At 35.2% G+C, this 27,097-nt stretch overlaps 1 protein-coding gene across 1 annotated transcript in view; it reads left to right on the forward strand.

Annotated features, from left to right (window-relative positions):
* LOC120631748 overlaps positions 1 to 27,097 on the forward strand; it is a 103,528-nt gene that overhangs the window by 56,644 nt on the left and 19,787 nt on the right. The window contains exons 7-8 of the mRNA XM_039901428.1: positions 7,805 to 7,807; positions 16,739 to 17,000. Of these exons, the coding sequence (XP_039757362.1) occupies positions 7,805 to 7,807; positions 16,739 to 17,000 (265 nt within the window). The remainder of the gene's footprint in view (positions 1 to 7,804; positions 7,808 to 16,738; positions 17,001 to 27,097) is intronic.

The following is a 27,097-nucleotide window of genomic DNA, read 5'->3' on the forward strand; positions in this document are numbered from 1 at the left end:
GTGTGTGATATATGAATAAGTCGGGAGCGTTTCTCGCTATGTTTGATGAAAATCTGTCTTACGACGGCCGCTGCAACAAAATAACACACAATTTTTATTCACCTATATGGGTATTAAATGAAAGGACTTGACTTGTAGAATAATGTACACTATACTGAAGGTTGGTGTTATTTTACATACACATTGAATTTGCCGTATAAATACGCAGTACCTAGCAGTCAGCTTGCAAAACTGGTACTTTTAGATGTAAACTTTGGTAAGAAGAGATTCCGTGAATCAACAAAGTTAACATCAAACAATGCAAAGTAGTAAATCATTCATCATATCATTGGGCACGTTGATTTCGTTTCTTGGGCATTTGACTCTTGTCACCATACAAATGTTACTCAACTAATCACTTGTCATCTGCAAACATAACAAAGTTAAGAACCGGGCTATTTCCAAGTACGGGAATTTCAGTCTTATAAGTGATCCGCAATAAGGAGGAAGGTAGCAGAAGAGCTTGTTGTGAAAATCTTTGGCCGTGAAAGTATTACAGCCATGCTTATTTCTGCTTAGGTTAATGGACACAGGGCGACACTTTTTAGGACGTTTTCCTTGCATACCCGGGAAGTGTATGCAAGGAACACGGACGATGGTTTTTCATGTACCATCAGGTGAGATATCCGTTTGGTCCGCCAAATGAATTTACTAATATATATTACGATTATTATAAAATCACTGACTTGTTCCTGTTATTTCGCGTGAAAATAGATGGCTATAAAGGCGTGAAAAGTAGAACAAAGGAAATTATAATAAAATTTCACAAGCAGCAGCTATATGTAACCTTATCTTAAATCACTGGCGCTAGGCGTTGGAATGACTTATAATAGTTTCGTGACTGGGTTAGATGAATAACGTTTAATTTGTGGCATATTAACGTATGAAAATATTTTCTATGGGTGTCAGCGTTTCGTTGCAGGAATATCGTCTAATTATTTTTACCAAGTTAGCAAGTACCTGTAACGTCGACAGGCATTACTTTTTGATGTCATTCTATGCCCGGCATTGTAGTTTCCGCTTTCTTAGTTATTGATGGCAGGAGCCACGTATTACTAAGAAAGCACGCGCCAGACTCATTATTACTTTCCATAAGACAAGAGCGTTGTCAAGCGCAAGACTGTTATCCAAGAAAATCAATATAAATAACAGAAAAATAGGGATTAATGCCCAATTTTTATAAACGACAAACAATGCCTAAGTAATCTAAGAATATAAATATTCCTAGGCCTACCTTACCTTTACCTTTCATTAAACGATCTTCATTAGGCAACTCATACAATCTAAATTTTCTATGATTCTTGCGACGAGGTTTTGTATAGATTACGAAACTAATTTTTGAAAATATTTTTTTTGCGTTTTTTATCATCTGTTAAATGTCAGTTTACAAGATCCTTCAGCATCGGTGTCCACTTTAGACCGCCGTACGTCGTTGTTCATTACCTAAGAGGTAGTGAAACGTTTTTTTTTCCAAGCATCACGTAAATCATACGACGTCCGATTTAAGCGTATGAAAGTTAAAACCTTGATTTCATCTTCTCTCTACCTTCTCGCTTCGTTTTGGGGTAAAATGGAAATTTATTTTGGGGCACATTAAAATTATGTTCAGGAAATCATCGGGATCGATTCCATGTTCGGCTGTTCACTAAATTTTCGATACTGGCGCGGTGTAAAAAAAAATGGCGTTGTTCATCCTCGTGCCTCAAACAACGGGGTTATGTCAATCGCCTCACCTACTGATAATAATCGTTAAGGGCCACTTTCCCGCATGATAGAAGTGTTGTAAGTCTTATCCCTGTCGGAAGAAGAAGCCAGTTCGCAGCAGTAGGACATCCAAATGTTGTGAGCAACTACGAATGTTTTACAATGTATTTCTCGCCATTTTTAACCCCCGACGCAAAAACGACGAGGTGTTATAAGTTTGACGTGTCTCTCTGTGGCATAGTGTTTCCCGAATAGTTAAACCGATTTTGTTTTTGTTTTTTCTTTCCTAGGTGAATTAGTCGGGTACATTCTTAGCTATGTTTGATGAAAATCGGTCGGTTTATATATTTTTTTAATTCCGTCAATATGAATATCAAATGAAAGGGCTTCACTAGTAGAATAATTTACACTACATTGAAAGTCGGGGGGTTCTTTAAATTTTTAATTGATGAATGTTATTTTCAATTGCAAAAGAATATCTATACTTATGATAAAACTGTAACGGTTCGAATTCTGCACATTAAATATATTTAAAAAAAATTTTTTGAAGGGCACTCTTTAACTGATACTGTACCCAAAACTGTAATTTTTTTCATTCGTGTCTGTCTCTCTGTATCTGCGCCGCGCATCACGCTGAAACTACTGAATGAATATAATATACACAGACTAAAGGTTCAAGAGCAAGAACAGATATATTATTCGTCCACACCATCAGTTTCAATATGTTGAAATACTATCTATATTTAATATAATAGGTTTGCATAATTGACACTGGAGCTGAAGTACGATTAAAAAAACTTTACGTTTTGTACCTGATTTATTGTGGTATGTAGCAGTACGCTGCGTCCGGTAATTAAAGCGGGCGAAACCGCAGTGCAATTCTGGTTGTAAATAATTATCACAATAAATTTTATAAAGCCAACTTACTTAAGTGGGGATTGCTCGCAAAATCACTTTTGAGTAATGGAAAGAACTTGATTTATAATTTTCTGGAAATATGGAACTTACAAGAAATTCGTTTAAATTGTAAAGGCTCTTGAATATTGTGCGAGCTTTTCCAAAATAATTTCATAAGCCTATTAAAAGTGACGTCCAGAGGAGGTACTTTATAGACTTACTTTACCTTTGAGTACTTTATACTTAGAAGCATAATTGATATTTGGTGTAACATTGCAAAAGCCCCTTGCGGAAACTATTTCTTTGACACAGCCTGGAATCCAACGCTGGAGTTTTTTCAGTTCTTTGACTGGACTAAGGCGAATCCAATAGGTCTTCCTGATATATTTTAATTTGTAATTCAGAGAAACTTTATTCTTTCAGCAAAATAATTAAGCGTTTCTTTCCGATACCGTAAAGTACCGAAAAAGCATCAACATTTTCGGTTCAAATCCATAATCATACTACATACACACATAATTTTGAGTCTTCACAGGCCTCTTTTCTCAAAGGTTTTCATTATCTTATTCCTTATGCAACATCCTAACACAGAACAGCGAGACGCCTTGAGCTAGGAATTCTTATGTAGTTGACATGAACTTATACGACAAGTTTATCTCCACGTTTCTGATGCGAACCGCTAAGGTTTAAGATGCTCGTCCAGCTTTTGTATTATCTGCGACATATACTAAAGTACCTTCTAGACAAAAGTGAAATAGCATTTCTAGGAAAGCGCAACCCAACCTCTACCCAATGATACCAGGCATGATATTTGTCAAATTAAGCTTCGTCTAAATAAAGAAGGAAAAAGGGAAATAAAGCAAAGGGGGTGAACCGTGTAACGAGTAATTTCCTCACTCCGGTGGCTGGTGGGTACTATTTTTGGCTCGATCCGAGAATCAAACCCAGGATATCGCGATTTTAAGCGAATCATGCTTTCCAAACTATAATAAAAATAATACATATGTAACTTAAATATAAAACAAATAAATAAATAAATCAGCAGGTATTCTATAAAATGTTCCTAAGTATATAACGTATGATAACGTCTTCCAAAAGTGATCGAGAGGCAACATGAGAACACATCTGTCAAGATGGAACAAAGTAGAACTGCTAAAAGCTTCGTTTGATTAAGTATAATAAGATAGGATTTGGTATCTTAAGAATATTATTACTTTATGCTTATAATATTGAGAATGAGAATAATTCTTAGTACTTCATACATCAAATTATCAATCATGGCATTCAGAAAAGCGCTTATGTTATTTGTAGTGGTATACCACTACAAATAACATAATCTTGAAGATTACGTGTTACTTAATTACGTTAAACTGAACGACATCTCAATTGTGAGTATTTGAATAAATGAATGAATGAATGAATACACTTTTATTGTACACCAAAGAAAAAAAAGTAGTTACAGAGATACAAATACATATCAAGAGAGTACTATTTGGTGGCCTTATCGCTACATAGCGATTTCTTCCAGGCAACCAATGGCGTAAAAGGAAAAAACATAGGAAAGAGGTAGGTGGTGCAATAAATAAGATTTAAATTATACAAATATATAAATAAAATATAAATATATAAATATATTACATATAAATACAAATAAAATATATAACATAAATACCAATATAAATAGATAACATATAACATCCTCAATTTATATGATTATTTTATTTTATTTTGTCAATTTATAACAAGCATTTAGTTTAATAGTTCTTTCAATTAGAGAAATAGCACGCTGACCATATTTCCTGTCCAAAAATCGCCTTCCCCTTTTATTCGTAGTAGTTTTTATTTTTAACATAGGTTTTAAGGTTTGGAGTTTTTAGATCTAGCTTATCAATTTCCAGTGTACATTTTCATTACAAATTATTTGGTATTTGGATTCAAGAATATTAATTCTTGAAAATCAAAAGAACCATTCATTAACTCTTCAATTTAAAAACATTTAACTGTCCAACAAAAGCAAATGAAAAATGATTTTTTTAAATTGCCCAAGGGTCTGTCTCTCTTACTAAACTTTGATATCGGAAAATACTTATAAAGAAAAAGGTAACGAAATTAAAAAATATTACCTTCCCGATTGCCGTTACGGAAGGTGACGCTTACCAAAACTTTTTCAATTTCGATAAATTTAATTACGCGAGTTTTCCAAATGTTCGTAATGTAATACACGTTTCGAGTGGTGTTAAAAGTTAAAAGTTTTATGAAACGGCTTTAATTGGTGTTATAGCGAGCAAATCAAGAGTTCGTTTCCCATAGGCTGAAATAAATCCGTAAAATGATTCTATTAATATCTGTTCGAAAATTTGACACATGTTAATTTGCATTTAATATGACCGCGCTTCATTATGAATAAATAAAAAAAAATCATGATCATTAAAGGAAGCGGTGATAGCCCAGTGAGTAGTAGCTCGACTTCATTTTCGGGGGACTGCGTTCGAATCCTAGCACGCACCTCTAACTTTTCTAAGTTATGTGCGTTTTAAGTAATTAAAATATCACTTTCTTCAACAGTGAAGGAAAACATCGTGCCACCTTCATACCTGAGAGTTCTACATAATGTTTTCAATGGTGTGTGGAGTCCACCAATACGTACTTGGCCAGCGTGGTGGACTACGGCCTTAACCCCTTCTCATTGTGGCAGGAGACCCCTTACCTGCAGTGGACCGGCAATGGGTGGATATGATGATGATGATGATGATAGTTATAGCTCTCCTACAGAAGCATCTTATTTCCAACTCTACGATCTCTAAAAACTTTTAGCATAGGTATTGGATAGAAGCACATACATTGCGGAAATCCATGATATAGCAAATTAAGCTTAATTTTCATGACAGAGAGTAACAGAGGCTACTTCTTATTCCACGGAATTTGCAAAAACCAAAATAAACATGGACTAAGAACGCGGGCAACAGCTTTTACACAACTTTAACGTAAAAATAAAATTAAAATAAGAATATTATTTCAAATCTAAAGCAAAATATCTTTTTAAATATAGATCTCAACTGATTTTAAATGCATTATATTCTTGAAACAAGACTCATTCAAATACTGAAGTGTTAAGACGAAGACGACGGTAATCTTCCTAAAGTCATAATTCTGTGCAACGCTACATTTCTGGGAACTCAGCAGGTTTAGCTATGCAAAGCGGATTATACAATGATGACTCAGTTGTGTAACGAGGTTACTGAAAATTAGCCTCAGCTATCTGGCTTAATGTCTCGAATAATTGCTAGTTTAATGTTGATATTTGCGAAGATGATACAACTAGAAAGTTAGTTTTCGGCTGAGCAATCTTCATTTTTTAATTTGACGACCTTCCTTCGCTTTGGCGAGAACTGTGGTTTAAAGTGGGAGGTCTCAGGTTTGACCCCTGGCAGTACTTATTTGGAAATTTATAATTTCAAATTTTTCTGTGGTCTGGTCTAGTGGAAGCTTTCTTGTTGGAAGGCATAAGTATATATAAGTATATATATACTATACTTTTTTAAGTATACACCCAACCCACAAAGACGTGCCGCTAAGCAACTTAACGGTTGCTTTTATTTACTTGTATGGTTATAAGACAGGTACGAGTACTTTTCGTAAAAAAACCTAAAAAACCTCCCAAAATACACCGAGATTTTTTATGACCGAACATCGATAGCCCCTTGATCTATCCAATCTACAGTAATTCTAAGCATTATACAAAATAATTGAAGTTTACTACTCCAGAGTTAAAAAAATCTGCATTCAGAGATTTGAAAACAGCTGGTGAGATTAAGTACCCATTCAAATAATTTTTCCGCTGCGTGAAATGACCGCAATAACTCCGCTGGCTGGAGTGACCCAGCGGGAAGCCGTGCCAGTGGAAACGGAAGGTTTCGGCCGACCAAGTACGGAGACAAGCTCAAGGAAAGAAGAAGAAGATGATGACCGCAATAATTTTTTTTTTTGAAATTTTGATATTTATTGAATTGATAACGCCGCCGCCTCGCACCGCGGACACTCGGCAAAGGATGTTTCTTATTACTCATTAATAGAGGACATTAGACAGATTAACTGGGTCGAAACTGGGTGGTTGTATGTCAAAAATAAAGTAAAAGTGTTTTAAAATATGCACTCATTTAATTGAAATGTTTTGAGAGGTATCGAGAGTTTTTTAGATAGCTTAGTGAAGAGCGTCACATCGTTTACACGATGTTTGGCGTTTTTGGCGTTGAGGCGTTTGTCGGGAACAGTCGAGTTATATTAACAGATAGAGCTTTCTTCAATTGTGATACAGTTTCGCATCCTCAATTTTCGACACAGCATTTACATCTAAGACTCGTAACTGTATGCGGTAAAAATAACAAATTAATTAAAAGATAAGCGGTGCGATACAGTTGGGATTTTCATACGCCATGTCCAGCAGTTGACGTCCTACAGTTTAGATGAATACGAATTAATTAAAGTCAAGGAGCGACACAAATTATCGGCAATTTTACCTTGCCCTACATAGCTTGTCCTATAGTACCTTAATATCTACCCTTATCTGACCTCATTTAACGAATTCTGGTAATATTTCCAATATAATCTCTCACTTTTCACTCGTGAAACCAATTTAAAAGAAGTAGCAGGTTCAGTAAGGGCACGGGTCTCCTCACAGTGTAAGAATGGTTAAGGCCGTAGTCCACCACGCTGGCCAAGCGAGTACTATTTTAATTGCTTTAAATTAAAAAAAATAAGCATAACTTAGAAAAGAGGTGCGTCGGAATCCGAACTCGTGTTGTAATTGTAAAATAATTTGTAATGTTATAAATTAATTAACGGAATATTTATAACAATGTGAACTTATCCTTAGATTTCAACTTGTAACACATTTTGTGGGAGGATGTGAAACTTGAAGTACGTTTAGTATGCTAAGTGGATTACTGTGACGAAATAACGTTTCGCAGCGATTTTCACTGTCAGTGCTTGTTCTGCAAATTGTATACGATGTATAAGAAGATTTCTCTTAACTTATTAAGAGCCCGTTCTCTCCACTCCACGTTTTCTATGTGTAGAAAGCAAATGTGAAACTTATAATATTATGGTCTACGTTTGAGTTTATTCAGGCTCGTTTAATTTAGCGCATAACTGCTCTTTAGTCCAGAAGGTTAGCATAATACGATCACAACTGGGTTCGATTTCCTAGTTGGACTAAATACTGTTCGATATTGGTCGTAAAAAAAAACCATCTCTAGCCGGGATTTAAGTGATTTATTTGATCCAACTATGAGCCCCTTGATAGCAGTTCAGTTCCTGTTTCACCTGGAGGTAAGTGATGTTGCAGTCTAATATGGTAGCGGGCTGATTTGTTAGGGGTACGTTAGAGGTATTTTAGGGGTAGTAATATTAAGAACCCATTTCCCTAATTGGTTTCCAGGAGGCATCGTACCGGATCGCTACATCGCTTGGCGGCACGTCTTTGTCTATAGCATGGTCTTTGTCGTTAACTATTTTCGGTCGAGAATTATATAGTATTTATTAAAAAAAACTATCTGACCAGCCCAACTTCACATCAAATCGGTTAATATCTTAAAAAACCAAGAACCTAAGTGCAGCGCCACCTACCGAGTCTAGTTTTATTTCCAAACTATATAATACGCGGCCGGGTGGCCCTCTGCATTTTACTTGCTTTTAGTATTTCTATACCCGTCGTAACTTTTGAATGATAGGTCCAATTTGAATAATTTAAAGAGAAATTTGCAGGTACATAATCAATTTTAATTATAAAACTACTTATTTGGATATGATAGAAATGTCACCATATTTAGATTTCACCCGTGTTTTGATTGACAAATTATAACAAAAAGCGGTTATTGCACCTTTTTGTAGGTAATAATGATTACTTTTGACATTTAGTACATTATTTTTTGTATTATCAATAATTTTCGCGGCGTACGCCTGTAAAGCTCCATGTCGGTATGACATCTTTACCAAACATCGTTATATTTCAGCAAAACATTGTTTTATTTTTATTAACTAGTCTATAACTTTGTTAAAACTAAATTACTGGGGAAGTAGGAATAGTAAAGATATTTGCTATAAAACTCTAACTAATTTAATTAGAATCTGATAACGGGATATCAAAGCGCTGCCCATCTGCTCTCTTTCATTCCGGACACGTTTCCAATTTATTGATGCGTCATTTTACCCAAAGAGAGAGGATCTTTGGCGTCCGGTCACTCGCGTTTTATCACAAACAACTCTATGCTCGAGATACGGGTATATTACCTACGCAGCCATATAAATAAAGGCCAACTTGCGCACTCAAAATATTTATGGCTATAAGTAAAAGTACGGTTGGAGTATGGTTCATTTTATGTCACTGCAGGAAGCAACTTTTATATGGTAAGATTATGATAACCTTATTAGACTAGCTGTTAATGAATCCGACTAAAAACTACCTTGGTTTGAATTTCGGGTCGTGCCAAAGATTACAAAGTGGTAGCTGTTGCCCGCGTTTATTATATTTAGGTATTCTAGAGTTCTCAGCCACCACAACCACTCGATTACTAAGTTAATAAGCCTATCCTTAGCCTACATGCTCTGGATGAATTGATGAGGATGTTCTACTGCTAAGCCTTCTATATCCTAGGAGAGAGAGCATTTTCGACGTGGCTTCCCAATGTGGCTTCAGCTATTTTTATCACATGTTATATTTCAAACCTATTTATCATATTAAATACTAAAACGTTCTATTCACTTTGTTTAATATTGGACGACTAAACCACTACCATATAAACTAAAAGAAAAATAATTTCCAGCAAACACAAATTGTTTCAAGTCGTTTTCTCATAAATCTAGTGTTTTGAAATAGCACGCTGTAGCCGCAAACAGGCGACATGTTTGTGACTGGCGGCTTACCGTGACATGGCGCATGAGGCAAGAGCGAGAGAATCCCAAAACCGTAACTAGGAACTGGTACTGGAATTTTCTTAAAATACAGCCAAAACCGTGCTCGGAATCGAACCCAGGACGTCGTGCATCCAACTATGCTAACCTGCTATAACTATGCTAGTGGTAGAGCTTTTTGTGACAGAGCAGCCGCCAAGAAGCATTACTGTGACGGCCGATTGGCGCAGTTTGCAGCGACCTTGCTTTCTGAGTCCAAGACCGTGGGTTCGATTCCCGTGACTAGAAAATGTTTTTGTGACGAATGTGAATGTTTGACTGTATATTAAAAGTATTTCTGTATCATCAATTTTTTTAATTCTGTATTCATAAGAATATTCGTCAGTCATCTTTGCATCCATAAACAAGCTAAGCTTTGCTTACGAGGCTAGATAGTGGTATATATTTATTTATATTATATTTTGATTTACGTATTTGGTAAAAAAGATTACCTGAACTGAGGTATGTGAATGTCTGACCTACATTTGAAGTCGTTTCCTAAAGGTACCTAACCGTACCAGAACCCTAAATCACTTAGCGGCTATTATCGGCAAACCTGAGCCATTCAAACCCCATTTCGTAAAATGACCCAACCAAAATCTTTCATTACTTACCCGCAAACGCTGCGTCAGGAAGGTGGACAAAAAGCTCTTGATGTACCTAGCTAAAACGTTTCACAAAAAATATATCATAAGCTTTTTGTAACAACGTCATCCCATTTGTTTTCCCAGGAACCAAATCAGTCTATGTCACTCTCCACCTATTAAATTAACTCTATGAAAAACTACTTCGACTAACACATACATTACTTGCATTTTTAGTATATTGGTATGAAATGATATATAGCGCTTTTATGTTATTATAATATTCAGCGGTGATAGCCAAGACTTCGGCTCTACTCTCGGGTTTCAAGCAATTAAAAATTCAAATTCAAAATCAAAATTCATTTATTTCAAGTAGGCCTAATAAGCACTTTTGAAACGTCATGTCAGTCAGCTTGTATTGGCTTTACCACCAGTTCGGAAGGCAGATTCTACCGAGAAGAAGCCGGCAGAATCTGCCTTCCGAACCGGTGCTTTACAAACATCAATTGTTTCAACGGTGAAGGTCGTCAGGAAATGCATGCCTGACAGTTCTGCATAATATTCTCAAAGGTATGTCGAGTCCACCAATCCACACTGGGCCAGCGTGGTGGACTACGACTAAGCAGTGGGCCGATATGTAATGGGTTTATAAGATGATGATGATAAATATTCATCTTTGAATTATGAATTTTGCTTAGGGACTCGCCGTAAGCAAAATTCATAATTCATCAACGCCCTAAACTAATAATCAAGATAATCCAAAATCTTTTGTTGGCAGATTTAATTTAATAGCGCTCCTTTTATATAATAATGGCACCTACTTAATTCAATTTGCCTTTGATTGATTATATCAATTATTAACCACGAGCGAAAGTAGTTTAACTAGATTACATTATAATACCAACAAGACATTTATTACCCGCGTTACTGGATATACAGAGGTCGAAGCGTGAGCACGGAAGACCCTCCGGCACCTGGTTAACGAAAGTCCAAAAAGCTGAAGCTATAAAGCTATAACATAAACGCGGAAACCGCTCAAAATCGCCTTGAATGGAGGAAACGGACACGGAGAGCAGACACCAGATGATGGGAAAAGGCGCAGACAGATGATGATGATGTTACGTACCACTAGGATGTGGAACGCCATCCTGTGTCATCCCCAGTCTGTGTTTCCTGCTACGTATAACTTGAGTACCTTCAAGGCAAGAGTGAATAGACTTTTTCTAGGCAACCGTGCTCCAACTCAGACCTCTGATCATTGCTTTAACTAACAAGCATAATTGTCGTCAATCGCTGGCCTATCTTTATATAAAAAAAATGTATTTTAACTTGGTTTCCTAAATCGGTTCCTTTTTAGCCATTAAAATATATAAAGCTGAGGTGATGATGTTGCTCAAGATGTCGCCTACGTTCTTCGTGCAGTGGCGTGCATAGAGGGTTTGCACACTGTATGCATATGATATAAAATGAAGACAATCTCCAGTACCAGTTATAAAAACTTAAGGGCTTCTTGTAACTCTTACAATGCCTATCCTTATGTTTTTAATAACTCGAACTGCAGATTGTTTCCATGATATATATAATCTGCCCACATTGTGCATACCCTGTGCAGACCCTCTGTGTACGCCACTGTCTTCGTGCGCGTTTATTTCGATTTATACAAATCGCGTTGATTTTTCAAAACCAACAAAAACTTCCTTTCAACTAACTGTATACCAGGTTGATTGGTTGCTAAATTAGGGCGTGAGGGAAGGACAATCAAACACGCATCGTATTTATATTATTAGCAAGGATTCATGGGCAACCAGGAATTCCAGTCGCGGGCATTAGCTAGTGTGAGATAAATGCCTCAACATCACGTACGAATAGATTATTTGTATAGAATGGGTGAAGATCGTAGGCGCCCGACAGTGCGTCATTTCCTGTGTGATATTTCCTTTATGCTATTTGTCCTACATTATCGCCTTACTCAGCCCACCATAGAATATTGGATAGAAGCAGGCGTCACTTTGCGGAAATCCATGATATATTATGAAATTAAACTTAATTTGCTATACTCCGCGAATAGCAGGAGAATCAGTATGGTGTAACTTATAATTATTAACTTAACAATTATTCGTTGTAAAGTCAAAATCTTCTGAGGATGCTCCGGTTTTGGAGCGAATGTGCGTTGAGGGTACATTGCCGAAAATCTGTTTTGTGTGGAGTATAATTATTGAAGAAATTATAAATTACACCATACAGATTCTCCTGCTTTTCGCGGAGTATAGCAAATTAAGCTTAATTTAACTAGCGACGGCTGAAGCCTTTGCGCTCTGCCGCGATCACATGAACATATTGTCCAATCATGCAGCTCTTTGTTTAATAAACAGTAAACAATTTCAAACAATCATATATTCTGTGATATAAGAAGTAATAATATTCTTGTTATGTTATGCGTATAATTAAGGTTAATTATACGCATTCTGGGGACGTCATTCCAATATCCAGTACTTATACAATAGGCAAGTACAATACGTACAGTCCATGCTAATTAGTGCGGTACCATAGCAGCCAGCTTTTGCACGAGCGCAAGCACAAAAACGTAATAAAACAAAGTCCCCAATGTTAAACTTTCATCTACAAACAACAAACAAAGAAGAACAAACTGTTACCTTTTTATTTAACTCTGTCCAAAATGTATTGTGTAGACACGAGCCCTTTACTCCGTATCTCGTGAACAACTCTCGGAACCATATAATATTCATTTCTCATCTCAGCCTAGACTACCTACGTAATTGTTGAAACTTGGGAGGGTCCAAAAAAAATACATAACGTTTTCTCGCATTATTGATGACTTAACTGAATTCCACATTTTCTCCCGTACGTATTTACCCGTGCTCACTAAATTATTTCGCGTACATTTGAGAGGTGTGTAGGTACTCGATTTTTTTATTGGATTTTATTATGTTTTTTATTCGTGAATTGCGCGCGCCTAAGCAAAAGCATTATGTTTAAAATCGGGCGATCTTCCTTTTAAAAATTGATGACCAAAATCACAGCTCTAGAAGGAAAGAAGTTATCCTTCTTTCCCAACTTAAAGCAAACATTTCATTCAGGGATCTTCCTAAAAGTGAACGTTTAGGGTTTTGAAGGATTGTTATTTTCAGTAAAAATGGATGACAACTAGAAATAAAATGTGGTACCTAATAAACTTGCATTGGATACCATCATCATCATCCGCAATCAATTAATGTCCCACTGCTGGGCATTAAATTCCTCTCATGGGTTTTGTGTATAGACCCATGACACTGCTCCATTGTGTGTTGTTGGGCTTCAACGACTATTATCACAAGTTAGTAATAAAAAACAAGGCTTAACGTACTTTCGGCTTAATACCTAACAACTTTTAGCACGACCCGGGGTTCGAAAACCTCGTGATCCCTAGTTGGATATGCTAACCACAAGACTAACAAAGCAGTATGTTATACTTTAAAAATAATAAAAAAGATTAATGAAAGACACCATTATCTCCTTCTGGTTCATCAACCAAAAACAAAGTGTTTGAGGTTTCATTAATTTCCAAATCACGTCATTTCCATGTTCGCAGATAATTTTACTTCTGAGAGAGAATCATTTTTCATAATTTTCTGTAAGCTGTATCATCAAGCTAAGTTAGACCACTTGTGAAAAGATAATTACGAAGTTTTGTCAAGTCATTTGTTTCGGTCAATGTAAACTTTCAGGAGCTATGTAATTTACGAAAGTCTTCGTGAAAACTTTTATTATTAACATCACACCTTATGATAAATATCTTTAGCAAACGAATTAAATTTTCATGCTATTAGTAATATTGAGTAGTCTTGGGAAATACTACCGACGCGACGTGCACATTTCTGCCGCCAAGCAATATAAATCGGTTTTACTCTGAAAGGCATGGTTGCCGGTGATGGATAGAGCGAGGATTCACTTTGTACTACACGTTGCTCGAATGCGAAGTATTACTGTTTACAGTCGATGGTTTTCCAGTCAACTTTTGCTTGGTCCGTCAATAAATTTACTCCTATAAAAAATATATACAGTATATTGCCATAATGATTAATATGTTTCCATAAATTTTGTAACATTAAAACTGATTTATTCAGCACTCGAGTTGTATAAGTACGTACAAAACACTTTAAGATCAAGAACCCCGTCTTCTGTCGAGGGTATTTGAAAATAATAAATTTTAAAAGATGTCAGGTTAATGTACAAAGCTAAATTGCGTCTCGATGTATACTATGTTTGTGATATATTTATCAAAAAGAGCAACGAAAGTACCATTTGATGAATGAATGAATCAACAAAGCGGAAAATGCATTTATATTTACTATTTACTTTAAGAGACTGAGCTGCTCCTGGATAGATTTGTTCAGTTTTCTAATATTGTTCTTATTTCATTTTACTTTAGAAATGAAACAATAATCCATCTGAGCCATAATCTTCTGATTGAAGAGTAAAGTTAGTAGTGCCTACCTTACCAACAGAAAACTATAAGAAAGGTGGAAAACGAATATCTAATTTATAATTAATATAATACTTATATATAATCTTATCTGAATTGTTTGACTCATTCAACACTTTACTTCCGTTTAGAGAATACAAAAGTTCAAGTGTTTTCGTGTCAAAAATTTCCCATACCTAAACTGGAATTAGTCTACCTTATCTCAATGTAACTGAGATAAAAAAAATTGTTAACATCTAAGCACACAGAAGAAAATAAATGTTATAACATTATTATAATGAGGTTGGACGTAAAATCGCCGGTGACACGCGACTTTACAGGGCGGGAAAATTTCAGTTAAATTAATTCTTGTATGAAATCTAGCTCGACACGTTAAGCCCGGCTCAGCGTGACACGTTCAAGCTCTGGCGATAACTTTTGGATTACGGGATCAACTACACTTCGACGTTGTTATGTAAATTTGCAGAAATTCAATAGGGACGTCAATAAATCTTATCGAGACTGAACCCCCAAATCTAAGTTTATGCAGCAACATAATTTTTATCATTTTTGTTGTCTGTCTGTTTCGGCCGATCTCCGAAACGGCTCGACCAACTTTGACGAGACTTTCACAGACAGGTAGAGGGAGGTTTGTAGGAGTCACATGTTTTTCATAATAATTATGGCCGTTGCAATATAGAAGGTAGATTTTTAGAAGTCCTCTTAGGGTGTTGGTCACATCAACACGCTAGATCAAACCAGTTATGGAAGATTGTATTGACGTCCTATCTAGGAAGTCATGATATTAAAATCCGCATAGTTTGAAATATAATAACTCTAAAACTCACACTTTACAATTATTTATTGTAAAGTCAACATCTCCTGAGGATGCTCCGGTTTCGGAAAAAGTGCGTAGAGGTTTTACTGTCGGAGATCTTGGAAGATCTTGATTAGCTTGGAATTCTAATTGGTTAACTAATGTATTTACAATTCATAAGCAATTTTATTAAACGTATCGAAATAAAATTGGGATTTTATATTAGTTCGAGCTGTTTCGGAGATCGGCCGAAACAGACAGACAACAAATAATGATAAAAATTATGTTGTTGCATAAACTTAGATTTGGGGGTTCAGTCTCGATAAGATTTTTTGACGTCCCTATTGAATTTCTGCAAATTCACATAACAACGTCGAAGTGTAGTTGATCCCGTAATCCAAAATCCAAATTATAAAAAATATATTTTTGCATAAAATTTGATATGCACTTTGGAAAACTATGAATATGACAATACAAACGGAAACTTCCATTATAATATTTGTGTAAGTAGATTTATGAAAATACAGACGGCGCTGTTAAATTTTGCGTTTTGTGTCGAAGACTCTATTTACCCTTAAAGAATTACTATAACTCTGAGGACTCAATGCTAAAATACTCTATACCAGTCAACGTTCATTTGAATTCTTCGATTCGGCAATACATTATTTCCATTTATACAATACTGTAAGGCATGCGAAGCAAAGATAAATCCGTAACTAAACATCTTTAGGCGGATTTGTTTGCTATGCCTACTATCCTCGAGTAATATTACACACGCGAAGGGTTCCAAATAATCCCATTATTTAACCTGACACAGGCTGTAACAGCGAGTTTAGCTTTTTGCTGAACGCGACGGTACAGAAACTCTTATCATGTCAAATTACTAAGGACGTTAGACATTCTTTGACATTATTATATAGACATCTTTTTTTCTTTTTGTTAAGTAATAAAGTATATTTTTCTAACATATGTATATGTATGCAGATTTTGGGTGCAACATTAAATATCAGGGTTATATTTTCAATAGTAGTAAAAGACCAAGCAAATGACCTGAATTTAGGTGAAAAACACTTGCCTATAAACAGATGAATACTTCTTTATACACAGTGCCAGCCTGTGTCCATCAACCTAAAGAGTAGGTGTTAAAACTCATGTGTTTTTATTTACATTGGGAACCACGTCCTTCCGACTTGAACTCAGCAATGCTGATAGGGGCAGAAATAAGCATTAAATAAGAATTAAAAAAAAAAAATTATTCTGTTTTAATGACCTAATATTTTCATACAGACCGCCACAGAAGATCAGGATCTCTTGACGAGGCAGAAGAAGACAGCAGTGATAATGGAGGAAGCACTCCAAAGAAGAAAACAGCCATCGAAGAACAATGGGAAAGGTCCGGGGGCTTCGAACTTACTTCCGTGGAACAAGAAACATACGAGAAGTATTTCTACGGGACAGAACATTGGAATTATTTCACCAGCGATGAAGACCTAGGACCAGTCATACTGTCGATCAAACAGGAAACTTTGAATGCGAGAGATCAATTTAGGTAAGTGCAGAACAAATAAAGTATTTTTATAGTATTTTTTACCTACACTTACGTAATATCAATTTTATAAAATAAAAGTGCAAATAAAATAAATCGGAACCCAAAGGATTTGAACCCGCGACTCTCTGCCATCGCGGCCTGGGCGCTTTTACCACTAAGCAACTTTATGCATTTTTAATTTATTAAATTAAATAAAGTATTTATTAATTAGCACATTATTACTTTTATACATTTACGTAGGTACTGCTTAACTTAATTTTATATTTATATTATTATATTACTATTAATCTTAATGTTAACCAGGGCATCGACACTAGACATATATATATTTAAATATATAGATATATTATTTATTATTATTAGGGCTAAGATAGTCCAGAATAGGGAAACTACGGAAACAGCGACAGGTAATGTTTTCGTAAGGTAGGTTTCAGGTTATTTTTACTTCCAATACCTGTGAGTAGTTCGCACAGCAACTTATTGATTACTAGCGGACCCTCGCGACTTCGTCCGCGTATTAGTCAATCGAGAAGCTAGAATAGATGTGATGTAATAATAACATCATTATCATCGTGGCTAGCTATGTACCTACTATTATTTTACGTAGTATACTGAGTTTGTAAGTTGTCATTATTTTACTTGATACATACAAACATACATCCATACATCCACCCTCACAGACTTTCGCATTTATAATATTAAGTAGTAAGGTTCGATCGTTGTCCCATATGCTACTTGTTTTATAGCATACACTTTAAATTAAAAAAATAATTTAAATTCGGTTTAAATTTAACGGAGCTATGAAGTAAAATTGATAAAACATTTTATCCCGTTGCTCAGGGGACGGTATCGGGATAAAAGGTATCCTATATGTTGACCCGAAATATCAGCTACCACTATACCAAATTATTTCTTTAATCCGTTCAGAAGTATTCGCGTGATGCCCGGACAGACAGACAGACATAAATTAAATAACAATCTGTTTTGAACTCAGTTTCGATTATAAAGCATCTCCCGGTCAAAATTTTCAAAATATATTAAATGTACAGAAATCTTCCAGTTACAGTTTTATTATAAGTCTATACTTACCAACTAACTAACCAATATATAGTTATACACCGGTAATCTATATTACCGGTGTATAACTATATATTGGTTTCTAGTAAGTCATTCTATATCTAAATGAACTTGTCAGATTATTTCGTTATCAGATATTACGAAAGAGCTATTTCATCCCTAGTATGTTTAAAAAGATTTTATCCAATTTTGACTCACTGACCCAGTTACTCATCACTTTGTGAAAAATACTATGGTATTAGCTGGCACGGCATGACGCTGAAACATATTAAACAAAAATTTTAATGTAAAAAGACCAACCCAAGTCAAAAATGCAACGTAATTTAGCAAAATTTGGTAATGTATTCAAAAAGTTGAAAGACAAAGATCCCTTGGTCCCTCTGATCGGCTGAAACATTATTTCTGTATTTTTCTATACCCCTTGGTTCAACTCTGCTCTGCGTATATCATAAATGATAAATCTAAGCACTATTTTGGTATTTTACTAAATCCCTTGGTTTATTTCTGCCATGCCTACATCATAAATGATGAATCTAAACACTATTTCTGTATTTTTCTAAGTCCCTTGGTTTATCTCTACCCTGCATATATCATGAATGTGGAATCTAAACATTATTTATGTATTTTTGCTTTTTATAGCTGTGAAAATAATAACATGCAAATAAAACATCAAGGTAGGTAAATTAAATTTTAGAACCCTGTGTTATGGCCGTTAAATAGCGTTGTCCATTTCCTTCCACAGATTTATGTGTTTGATAACCTTTCCATTACAATAAGCTATGTTTAAAGGCCTTTTAAATGTAACGAAGCTCTGCCAAATATATTTAACGGTAGTGCAAAGGCGTTGTTTACTACCTGATTTTTCCAAGTAGCATTTGCTTGATAACAAATGGGGCCTGCTTATTATTCTACCAACATTCCACAACTCTTTGGACAATAATTTTTAAACAAGGCCATTTCCTGACCAAAACACTTAACTACTACGACGACTAAATAAGTTTTTATTAATAGAATTAAATACGTTATGAAACTGTCACAAGTTAAGTGTTAAACGTAATATAGTGATAAACGAAGAAAAATGGTCCCCAGTAATCTTTAAAAATATTAGATATTTCTCCAGAATAAAAACGGCACCGTAAATAAAAGCATTTCGTATAAAGAACCTTGTACATGTTAGAAAAATCCTATTTAAATTTCATGCATTGTAGAGTTTCTAGATTGATGGTATTACAAAGTTTTGCTTTACCTCGCTTTAAACATGATACTCTTTAGCGTGTGAGAATATAGTTTTGCATTTTAAAATAATTTTCGCCAACTTATATTAAATTATGTTTTCACTTTGATATTCTAAGCTGTGTAGCAGTTTCCAATATTCCTTACTTATATATACTTTGCAACTCAATTTTGTCGATTATCATACTGTGTACACTTGTATCCCGAAGTTAAATATTAAGTAAGTTTACGCCTTAAGCTATCTTTGCTTCACTTTTGCAGTAATTACTGCAAATATTTTCCAAGCTTGTATTTTAGTTCCCGATGTATCGCTGTTTCTTGATATAGTCTTCTGTTGTCAAGTCGTCCCGTTTTAATTGAGCTGATAACTTGAAAGCCTATTTTGAAACATATTGGTTGTCATTGCAATAATATTATAATTAAGCTGATCTGATGTTGGGGTTGAAAGGTAGCCATGGGAACTCTGTAATGAAAGACGCAACTGCATCGAGTTTGGGCTGGTTTGATTCTTCTAGATACTGACTCTGTTTCTAGGTTGACTGGTATTTGAAACAAATAAACATCAATATTCCACAATTTTCCTTACTTGATTCTTCCATCAAAGTTTGTCTGGAGATAGCTTAAAGTGATGAGACCGACTGTGCGCATTTTTTCAGTTTTTTATTTTTTTCACCTTTTTTTTCTTTTAACTTGAATAGCAATAAAGACTTCATCTACCAATCAATAATCTGTCTTTGTTTGCTCTCCTTCGGGGCCAAGAATAGACATAACGTTCCTTTATTGTGAATTACCTCAATTTAATTTTTTTTACCATTATTTAGTCTATTACTTTTTTGTTTATTTATTATCCATCAAATGCTTATTAATATACATGTTTTTTTTAAAGATTTGGCACAAAATATGTTTTAGTTAGTTATATTAGTTGTAAAAGAAATATTATGCATTTTTTTTACCAGCACCATAGCTTAGCCTTCTGAAGTTGGATACCTAAATACCTACTTTTGGAAAGATAGAGGTGAAATTTTCCAACTGCTTTATTTCAAACTCACATAATATATTACTCGTCAGCCAAATGTTTGCAGTTCTCATAATGTTTTGAATCGTTAGTTCAAAATCATCTCGCCCAAGAGGATTCGCGTTTAAATCAACAAGAAATATACTTCCCGACTACTACCATTAATAATCCCCTCTCAACACCCTAACTCACAATACATGCGCCTTTCCCTGGAGTTCTATATATTACCGAACTTTGAATACTTAAACACGCTATTCCTTCACACCGTAAACTTCTTATAAATAAAGGTCTGAACAGTTGAGGGCGGTTAGCATGATCAACTACAGATTATGAGATACTGGGATAAATTCGGTCCGGGTTAGATCCAAAAACTAATGGTATCTGGTTTTACGGTTAAGAAATTGTCAGCCAGTCGAGAGATTGTAAAATGTAAACTCGCGATGTCTTCTCTCGTGTCTCGCAAAACCTGTTAAGCCGTCGCGTCGGTCTCAATTATTAGGTATCTCTATTTTATTTTTTTTATCAATTAACTTAAAGAAAAACAATTTACTTCAGCTAGGTAACTCACCTCGTCTTAAATCTCACAGGGTTTATGTGACGAAGCATAATGGATATTTCATTTACATTTTTAAAACTACAATCCTATCGGTCGTATCGGTAAGTCAGCACACAGCATAGCATTATCAAGTAACTAGCTGTTGCCCGCGTATTTCGTCCGTTTTATACATTATCAAGTTAATTGGTTGCTTAGTTAGGGCGTAAAGAAAGGACATACAAACAAGCAAACAAACAGTGGTGGATATCTGCTTAAAACCTCTTCTCTGAGAAGAAGCCCGTGACAGGCATCAATAAGATGATGATGATGATGATGATTGTATGAAACACAATTTAGATTCACTATCATAAACGTAAAGTACGAACCAATACGTCATATAATGTACCCTTAGTACATCGTTTTCGCCTATTAAACTCTGTATCGTCAAAGTAAAATGGTCCTACTGTACATTGTTTTACAGTCGCAAACCCTGTATTTCTGATTTTTGTTTTACAAACGTTCTGCCAAAATTAAGAGCTTAAGAATTGTAGACAAATTTGAGTTATAATGCAGTTCTAATAAGATCCATTTTACTCAGATGTTCAAGTATTTCCATACTCGAAAGCGACTCCTCGATTGAAAGCGATCAATTCTGTACTAAGGCTGTTTAACTAGGAATGCTCGACTGAACTTTCGTTTACAAACTTTCATATTGCTACTCCGTTTACATTTAGTATCAACAGTACTTGTTGAACTTAATAGTTTCAGTTGACTCAACTCAATTAGCAGATTCAGCAATGTCTAATAGCGTATTTTAAGATTCAGCTCTCTTGGCCAGTAAGATTGGCCGCACCATATATTAATGGAAATAATAAATAATATCGAAAAGTTTATTGATTTGAATAATGATACTGAATAAAGAAGACTGAATTATGATTAGTGATTTGATATGAAGAAAGAGAATCAAATATTTATGCAATATTGAAGGTGCAGACGGCGGCTACCGCTTTACTTAACTATTCGAATTTACTTTAGGTATCACTATTTCCCCAAATCCCCACTAATGTTTTAAATGCATGGAAAGGTTATAGTTTTAACAGTATCACGCTAGACGGCCGATAAGGGCAGTGGCAGCAAGCCTTCTTTCTTCGTCCAAGACTGTTCGATTCCCACGACTGGATAATTAGTAGCTAGATAGCACTTTTGATGCGTAGGTACGTTGCATAAAAAATATGTTTTATAGAATTGAGATGATGTCGATAACTACATTCGTAAACTTAAAACTAAAGCTGCGAGGGTTTCCAACCACACCCTGGTCTAAGAAGAAACCAACAACAAACTTCTCCGGGTGTTTTTTATTGCCACCATCTCACATTGTCTTTTTAAACTATTTAAGAAACCTGGTATAGCAATAATTCCCACCCTAGATATTCATTGCTGACTAAGAGTCATTTATCCTATAATAGGGCTTTCCTATAAGCTTACGTTTAACACAAACTTTAAACTTTTTAAGAGACCTCTCCAATGAAAATTAAGCTTAATTTGCTATAATCCGGGAAAAGTGCGTAGAGTTCGAATTGCCGAAGATTTGTTTTGTGGTGAGTAGGATAAAGATCGAAGAAGTTATAAATTACAACGTACAGATTCTCCTACTTTTCGCGGCGTATAGCAAACTAAGCTTAACTTTGATTATTGAATCTTAGAGAGAAGCAGGTGTTACTTTCCATGATATATAATGAAAATTAAGTTAAATTTGCTGTACTCCACGAAAAGCAGGCGAAATTTTGATTGTATATCATGGAATTCCGCAAAGTAACGCCTGCTTCCATCCAAGACACATCCGAGATACCAAAGAGGCCTATTGAAAGAAATGACGCTGTAAAATCTAGACGCGCCACAAACGATTTCTCTTGTCACATCGGCATTTCTCGCTGGGATCCTCCGCATAACCATGAGTCACGCCGGACATAGGTATTTTCATTACTCTCTTTCATAGGAAAACTGAGGCGCGTCGAGAAAATATGGGATTTAATTACGGGGCATTTGCCGTTTCAGTCCATTTTCTTTTTAACCCCGGACGCAAAAATGATGGGGTCATGAGTTTGACGTGTCTATCTGTGGCATCATTTTGGTTATAATCGGTTATAATTGGTCGGAGTTATGGTGTAAAATAGTCAAAAACTTTTATCTCCTCTCCCAAAGGATCGGTTTAGTAGTTTTTGCGTGAAAGCGTAACAAACAAACTTACATTGACATTCATAATATTAGTAGGGATAGGGATAGGGATAGGGATATACATCATCATCAATGGCCTATAACAGTCCACTGATAGACTAAAGGCCTCTTAGACTGCCCATAATCACCACGTAATAAAAGCACAGTGCCAACCCGTTCTCCTGACATATTCCCTTAGTCGCCTCGTACAACACTCCCGGGAAGAGGAGGTGGTGACAACTGTATTCTGATCTGCCGCATGGCTAAAAAATCACACATATCATTTCAAAAGCCATTTCATTGATACGGGTCTCAAATTAGGGGTCAACGATTATTTTAAGATGGTTGTTAATGTAAAAAAAATCACTGGCTACTGGCTCAATGTTATTAAATATTTTATAGAGCAGTAAAGACGCCGGGTTTTCCCTCCTTGCGTAGTATAAAACTTTATTACCTTCTGTAATTTAAATGGGGCTTTTAAGTGGAGCTGTAGGTAAGAAAAGCTTTTCTGAATTATAACAAAGTATCTGTTACCTGCAACTTCAACCGCATTTTTTGGTTTTAAAAATTCTGCGGGTGCCTTTTATTTTCCCGGGCTGAAATGTATCCTATGGCCGTCTCCAGGATGCCAATTATTAAATTTGCAAAATTTCACCATGATTAGATAAGCGATCAAGCTATGTATAGGTAATAAATGCTATGGACGTGGGTAACGTTTCCGTGATAAACAGAACCTTATGTCTATCTCCAGAATCGCCTCCCACAACGCTGGCCCAGTTCGGATTGGTGGACTCCGCACATCTTTGAGAACATAATGGAGAACTCTCAGGCCTGTAGGTTTCCTCGTGATGTTTTCATTCACCTTTGAAGCAAGTGATATTTTAATTGCTCAAAACGCGCATAACTTAGAAAAGTTAGAAGTGCTCGCTGGGATTTGAACTTGGCCTCCTGAGAGTCGAAGTCCTATCTAGGCTATCACCGCTTCATATTGTGTGCCGCTTCATATTAAGCCTTTGACTGAAGTCCCTGATGGTGAGTGATGCAGTCTATTATGTTTACGGACTAACCTGTTAGGACGGTATGCTGTTATAGTAAAAACATACCCCTAATCAACTTAAATATTATTAGTCAAGGTTCCGCATTCGGCTTCACCCACATGTACTTCAAGTCTACTTCACCCATTTTAGCATTAAAAGGATAATATATTCTTAAATACTCCCATGTCTCTTTTCGTTTCAAATACAAATAGTAAATGTCACGTCAATCCCTTCTGTGTGATCAAACACTTCTTCGCATTTATACTAGCTAGTAAGAAACAACAGTTTGTGGCTAAAAAAAACAACTTATGAAATTAACAAGTAAACCGCTTATCGAAACAGTGTCGTTTAATTTTTGTTGACTTTGTAAATGAAAATTCGCATCCGATTTTGTTTACATTGTTTACAACAAAAACAATTTCCGTAAAACCGCAAAGCGAGCAAAAAAGTTTTAATCGGACGTTAAAATTCCGAACGGCATTCCAATCCGTAAAGTTTTTCTTTTTTATTGCGTTAATTTACTTGTCATTTGAAAACAAATAGTGAAGTAGAACATTACTCTCCGTGTTTTAAATACTTATGAGAATGAATACTATCTCTATAGGTAGCACAACATACTGCTTTGGTTAAGCAGCCGAAATTATGCCATATAATAAATGTGGCAACCCGCCGTTAGAAAAACTATGGAACGAATGACAATTGAAAGATGCTATAAATTAAAGTGTGACAAAACACTGCATAACTTTTTAAGAAAATCATACACTGCAATACGTGTACAATATAACAACGCATTCCGAATCCTCATGGGCTTGCTGCGGTATTGCAGTGCTTTCACTATGTTTTCAAAGTCGAGGGTGCCCGACTTTTAGCCATTATTGAATATTGGCTGTCTGTTCACCGGGACAGAAATAGAAAAGGAAATTAAGTTCCTGCGACTTGTGATATCTGAAATTAGTTTTTTAACCATTTTAGTCAGCTGTAAATTATACGTTTATTTTTATGTGTAGGTATACAATTATAGTTCCGTTTATACTTATTACGTAAATTTTATAATTTTATATTTGTTTATAGAATTAATGATCTGTATAATCTATGCATTGAAATAAAAGCCATTTTTATTAATATTATAACGAAAACAAAGCTTCGTCATATTAATAAACGTAACATTACGTCGGAATAGATTATAGGTATTGTGTATTTTCACGTTTTAAAATTTGAAAGGTGATGTGATGCGAAGTGTGACTAAACACGGTCAAAATTTTGAAAAATCTTAATGAAATTCAAAAAGATGAATATTATCAAAAATCCTTTAAAAATAAAGGACTGAACAATATTTAATAGTTTTGTAAAGTAATTTTCTTACATTGTCCACGCCCAAAGCATCTCCTGCCTTTGACCTTTAAGAGTAGATTGTCAGGTTTTTTGTTATTTTTATTTGTAATATAAATTAAAATAAGCGGGAAACATACTTTTATTCAAGTTCAGTTGCAAAAATAATACATACCTCGAGTTTCTGCATAAAGAAATTAAACGAATAGAACAGAATTCCTAAAAATCTGTTTCTATACCCCTTCAATCCATAATATATAATATTATACACACAACATATGGAAATATATAATCCGAATACGACAGTATTAAATAACATCTATGTACTGTCTTTAGAGATTTAGGTCGGTCTTTGTATGCCAGTCAATTTAAAGGGTTTTCAGACTACCATAACATACTTAGTTACTAACATACCTCAGTAATGCTTAATTAAATTATCATTATAATTCACAGAAGGTTCGCCTTTGAAGCCAGACAAGATATTTATACAAATTCCTATCTCTGTGTAAAATCATACGCCTTCATAATGCTTTATAATACAAGTACATTTTGAAGAAGGTCTTTTAATTAAATTCCTCAGTTTTCAGGTGGCTTTCTCACTTTTGCTATGACACGGAGTAATGAAAATACTGGAATTTGCAGTGCAAATACCAAAAGTATTTGAATAAAAAATTAACATGTGCCTTTTTTATTGCGTCTTTCTCTTTTCCTTGGTTAGAGGTTTTTTGATATACACAAACCATACAGTTCACTTCACCAATTGCGGCTTTAAAGTTAGGAAATAAATATTTTATGGTTTAAATTCTATCGGATGTTTAATTATAATAATGCATATATAAGGAATGCATACAACATCATAAATTCTTTAAATGAATCGTGATTATGTCTTCCTCTTTGTCTTTCAATTGAATTTCTTATGGTATTTGACTATTATTAATGAGTTTTATTTAACTGACTAGTTTTCTCTTCTATTATTTATAGCTAAATCTTTATTGTAAAGTATAAGGTTTTGTGTGTGTAATTAAAATTCCGAAGATCAGGATGTTATGATTTTATAGCAACTATAGTCACACGGGCTTTGCCACATCATCACATTCACCTTTCTGGAGATGAGCGCTGCGAAAGTTAGAGGACCTTCTCTCTTCTTCTAAGGGAGAATTTTCTCTGGTCTGATGGGTGGGCATCAGCCGTATCTAGTTACCACCTCACCGACAAAGACGTGCTGCTAAGCGATTTAGCTTTCCGGTACGATGACGCAGAGAAACCGATTAGGGTGGTTAATTATAACTGCCGTACTTCCAACACATAATCCTGTTTACATCTTAGACTGCATGTGATTTACCAACATGTAAAATGGCTGTCAAGGGCTAACTTGTGGTGTAAAAAAAAATCCAAAACCATTAAGTATGATGGCGGTCAAGCGCTAGTCTATAATTAATTAGGCAATATATGAAAATACTAGAGGACCCCAGCGCCATCTGTCGGGCTGATTTGTGAATCTAAACCATCCAGGGTGCCACCCAAACGCATACCGAAAAATTCATTCAAATCGGTCCAGACGTTAAGGAGGAATTCAGTGACATACACACGCACACAAGAAATATATATATATATAAAGATTATGAACAAAAGTTTCCTTTTAAGTAATAATAAATTA

This window comes from Pararge aegeria, chromosome 18 (assembly GCF_905163445.1).
Source record: "Pararge aegeria chromosome 18, ilParAegt1.1, whole genome shotgun sequence".
NCBI lineage: Eukaryota > Metazoa > Arthropoda > Insecta > Lepidoptera > Nymphalidae > Pararge > Pararge aegeria.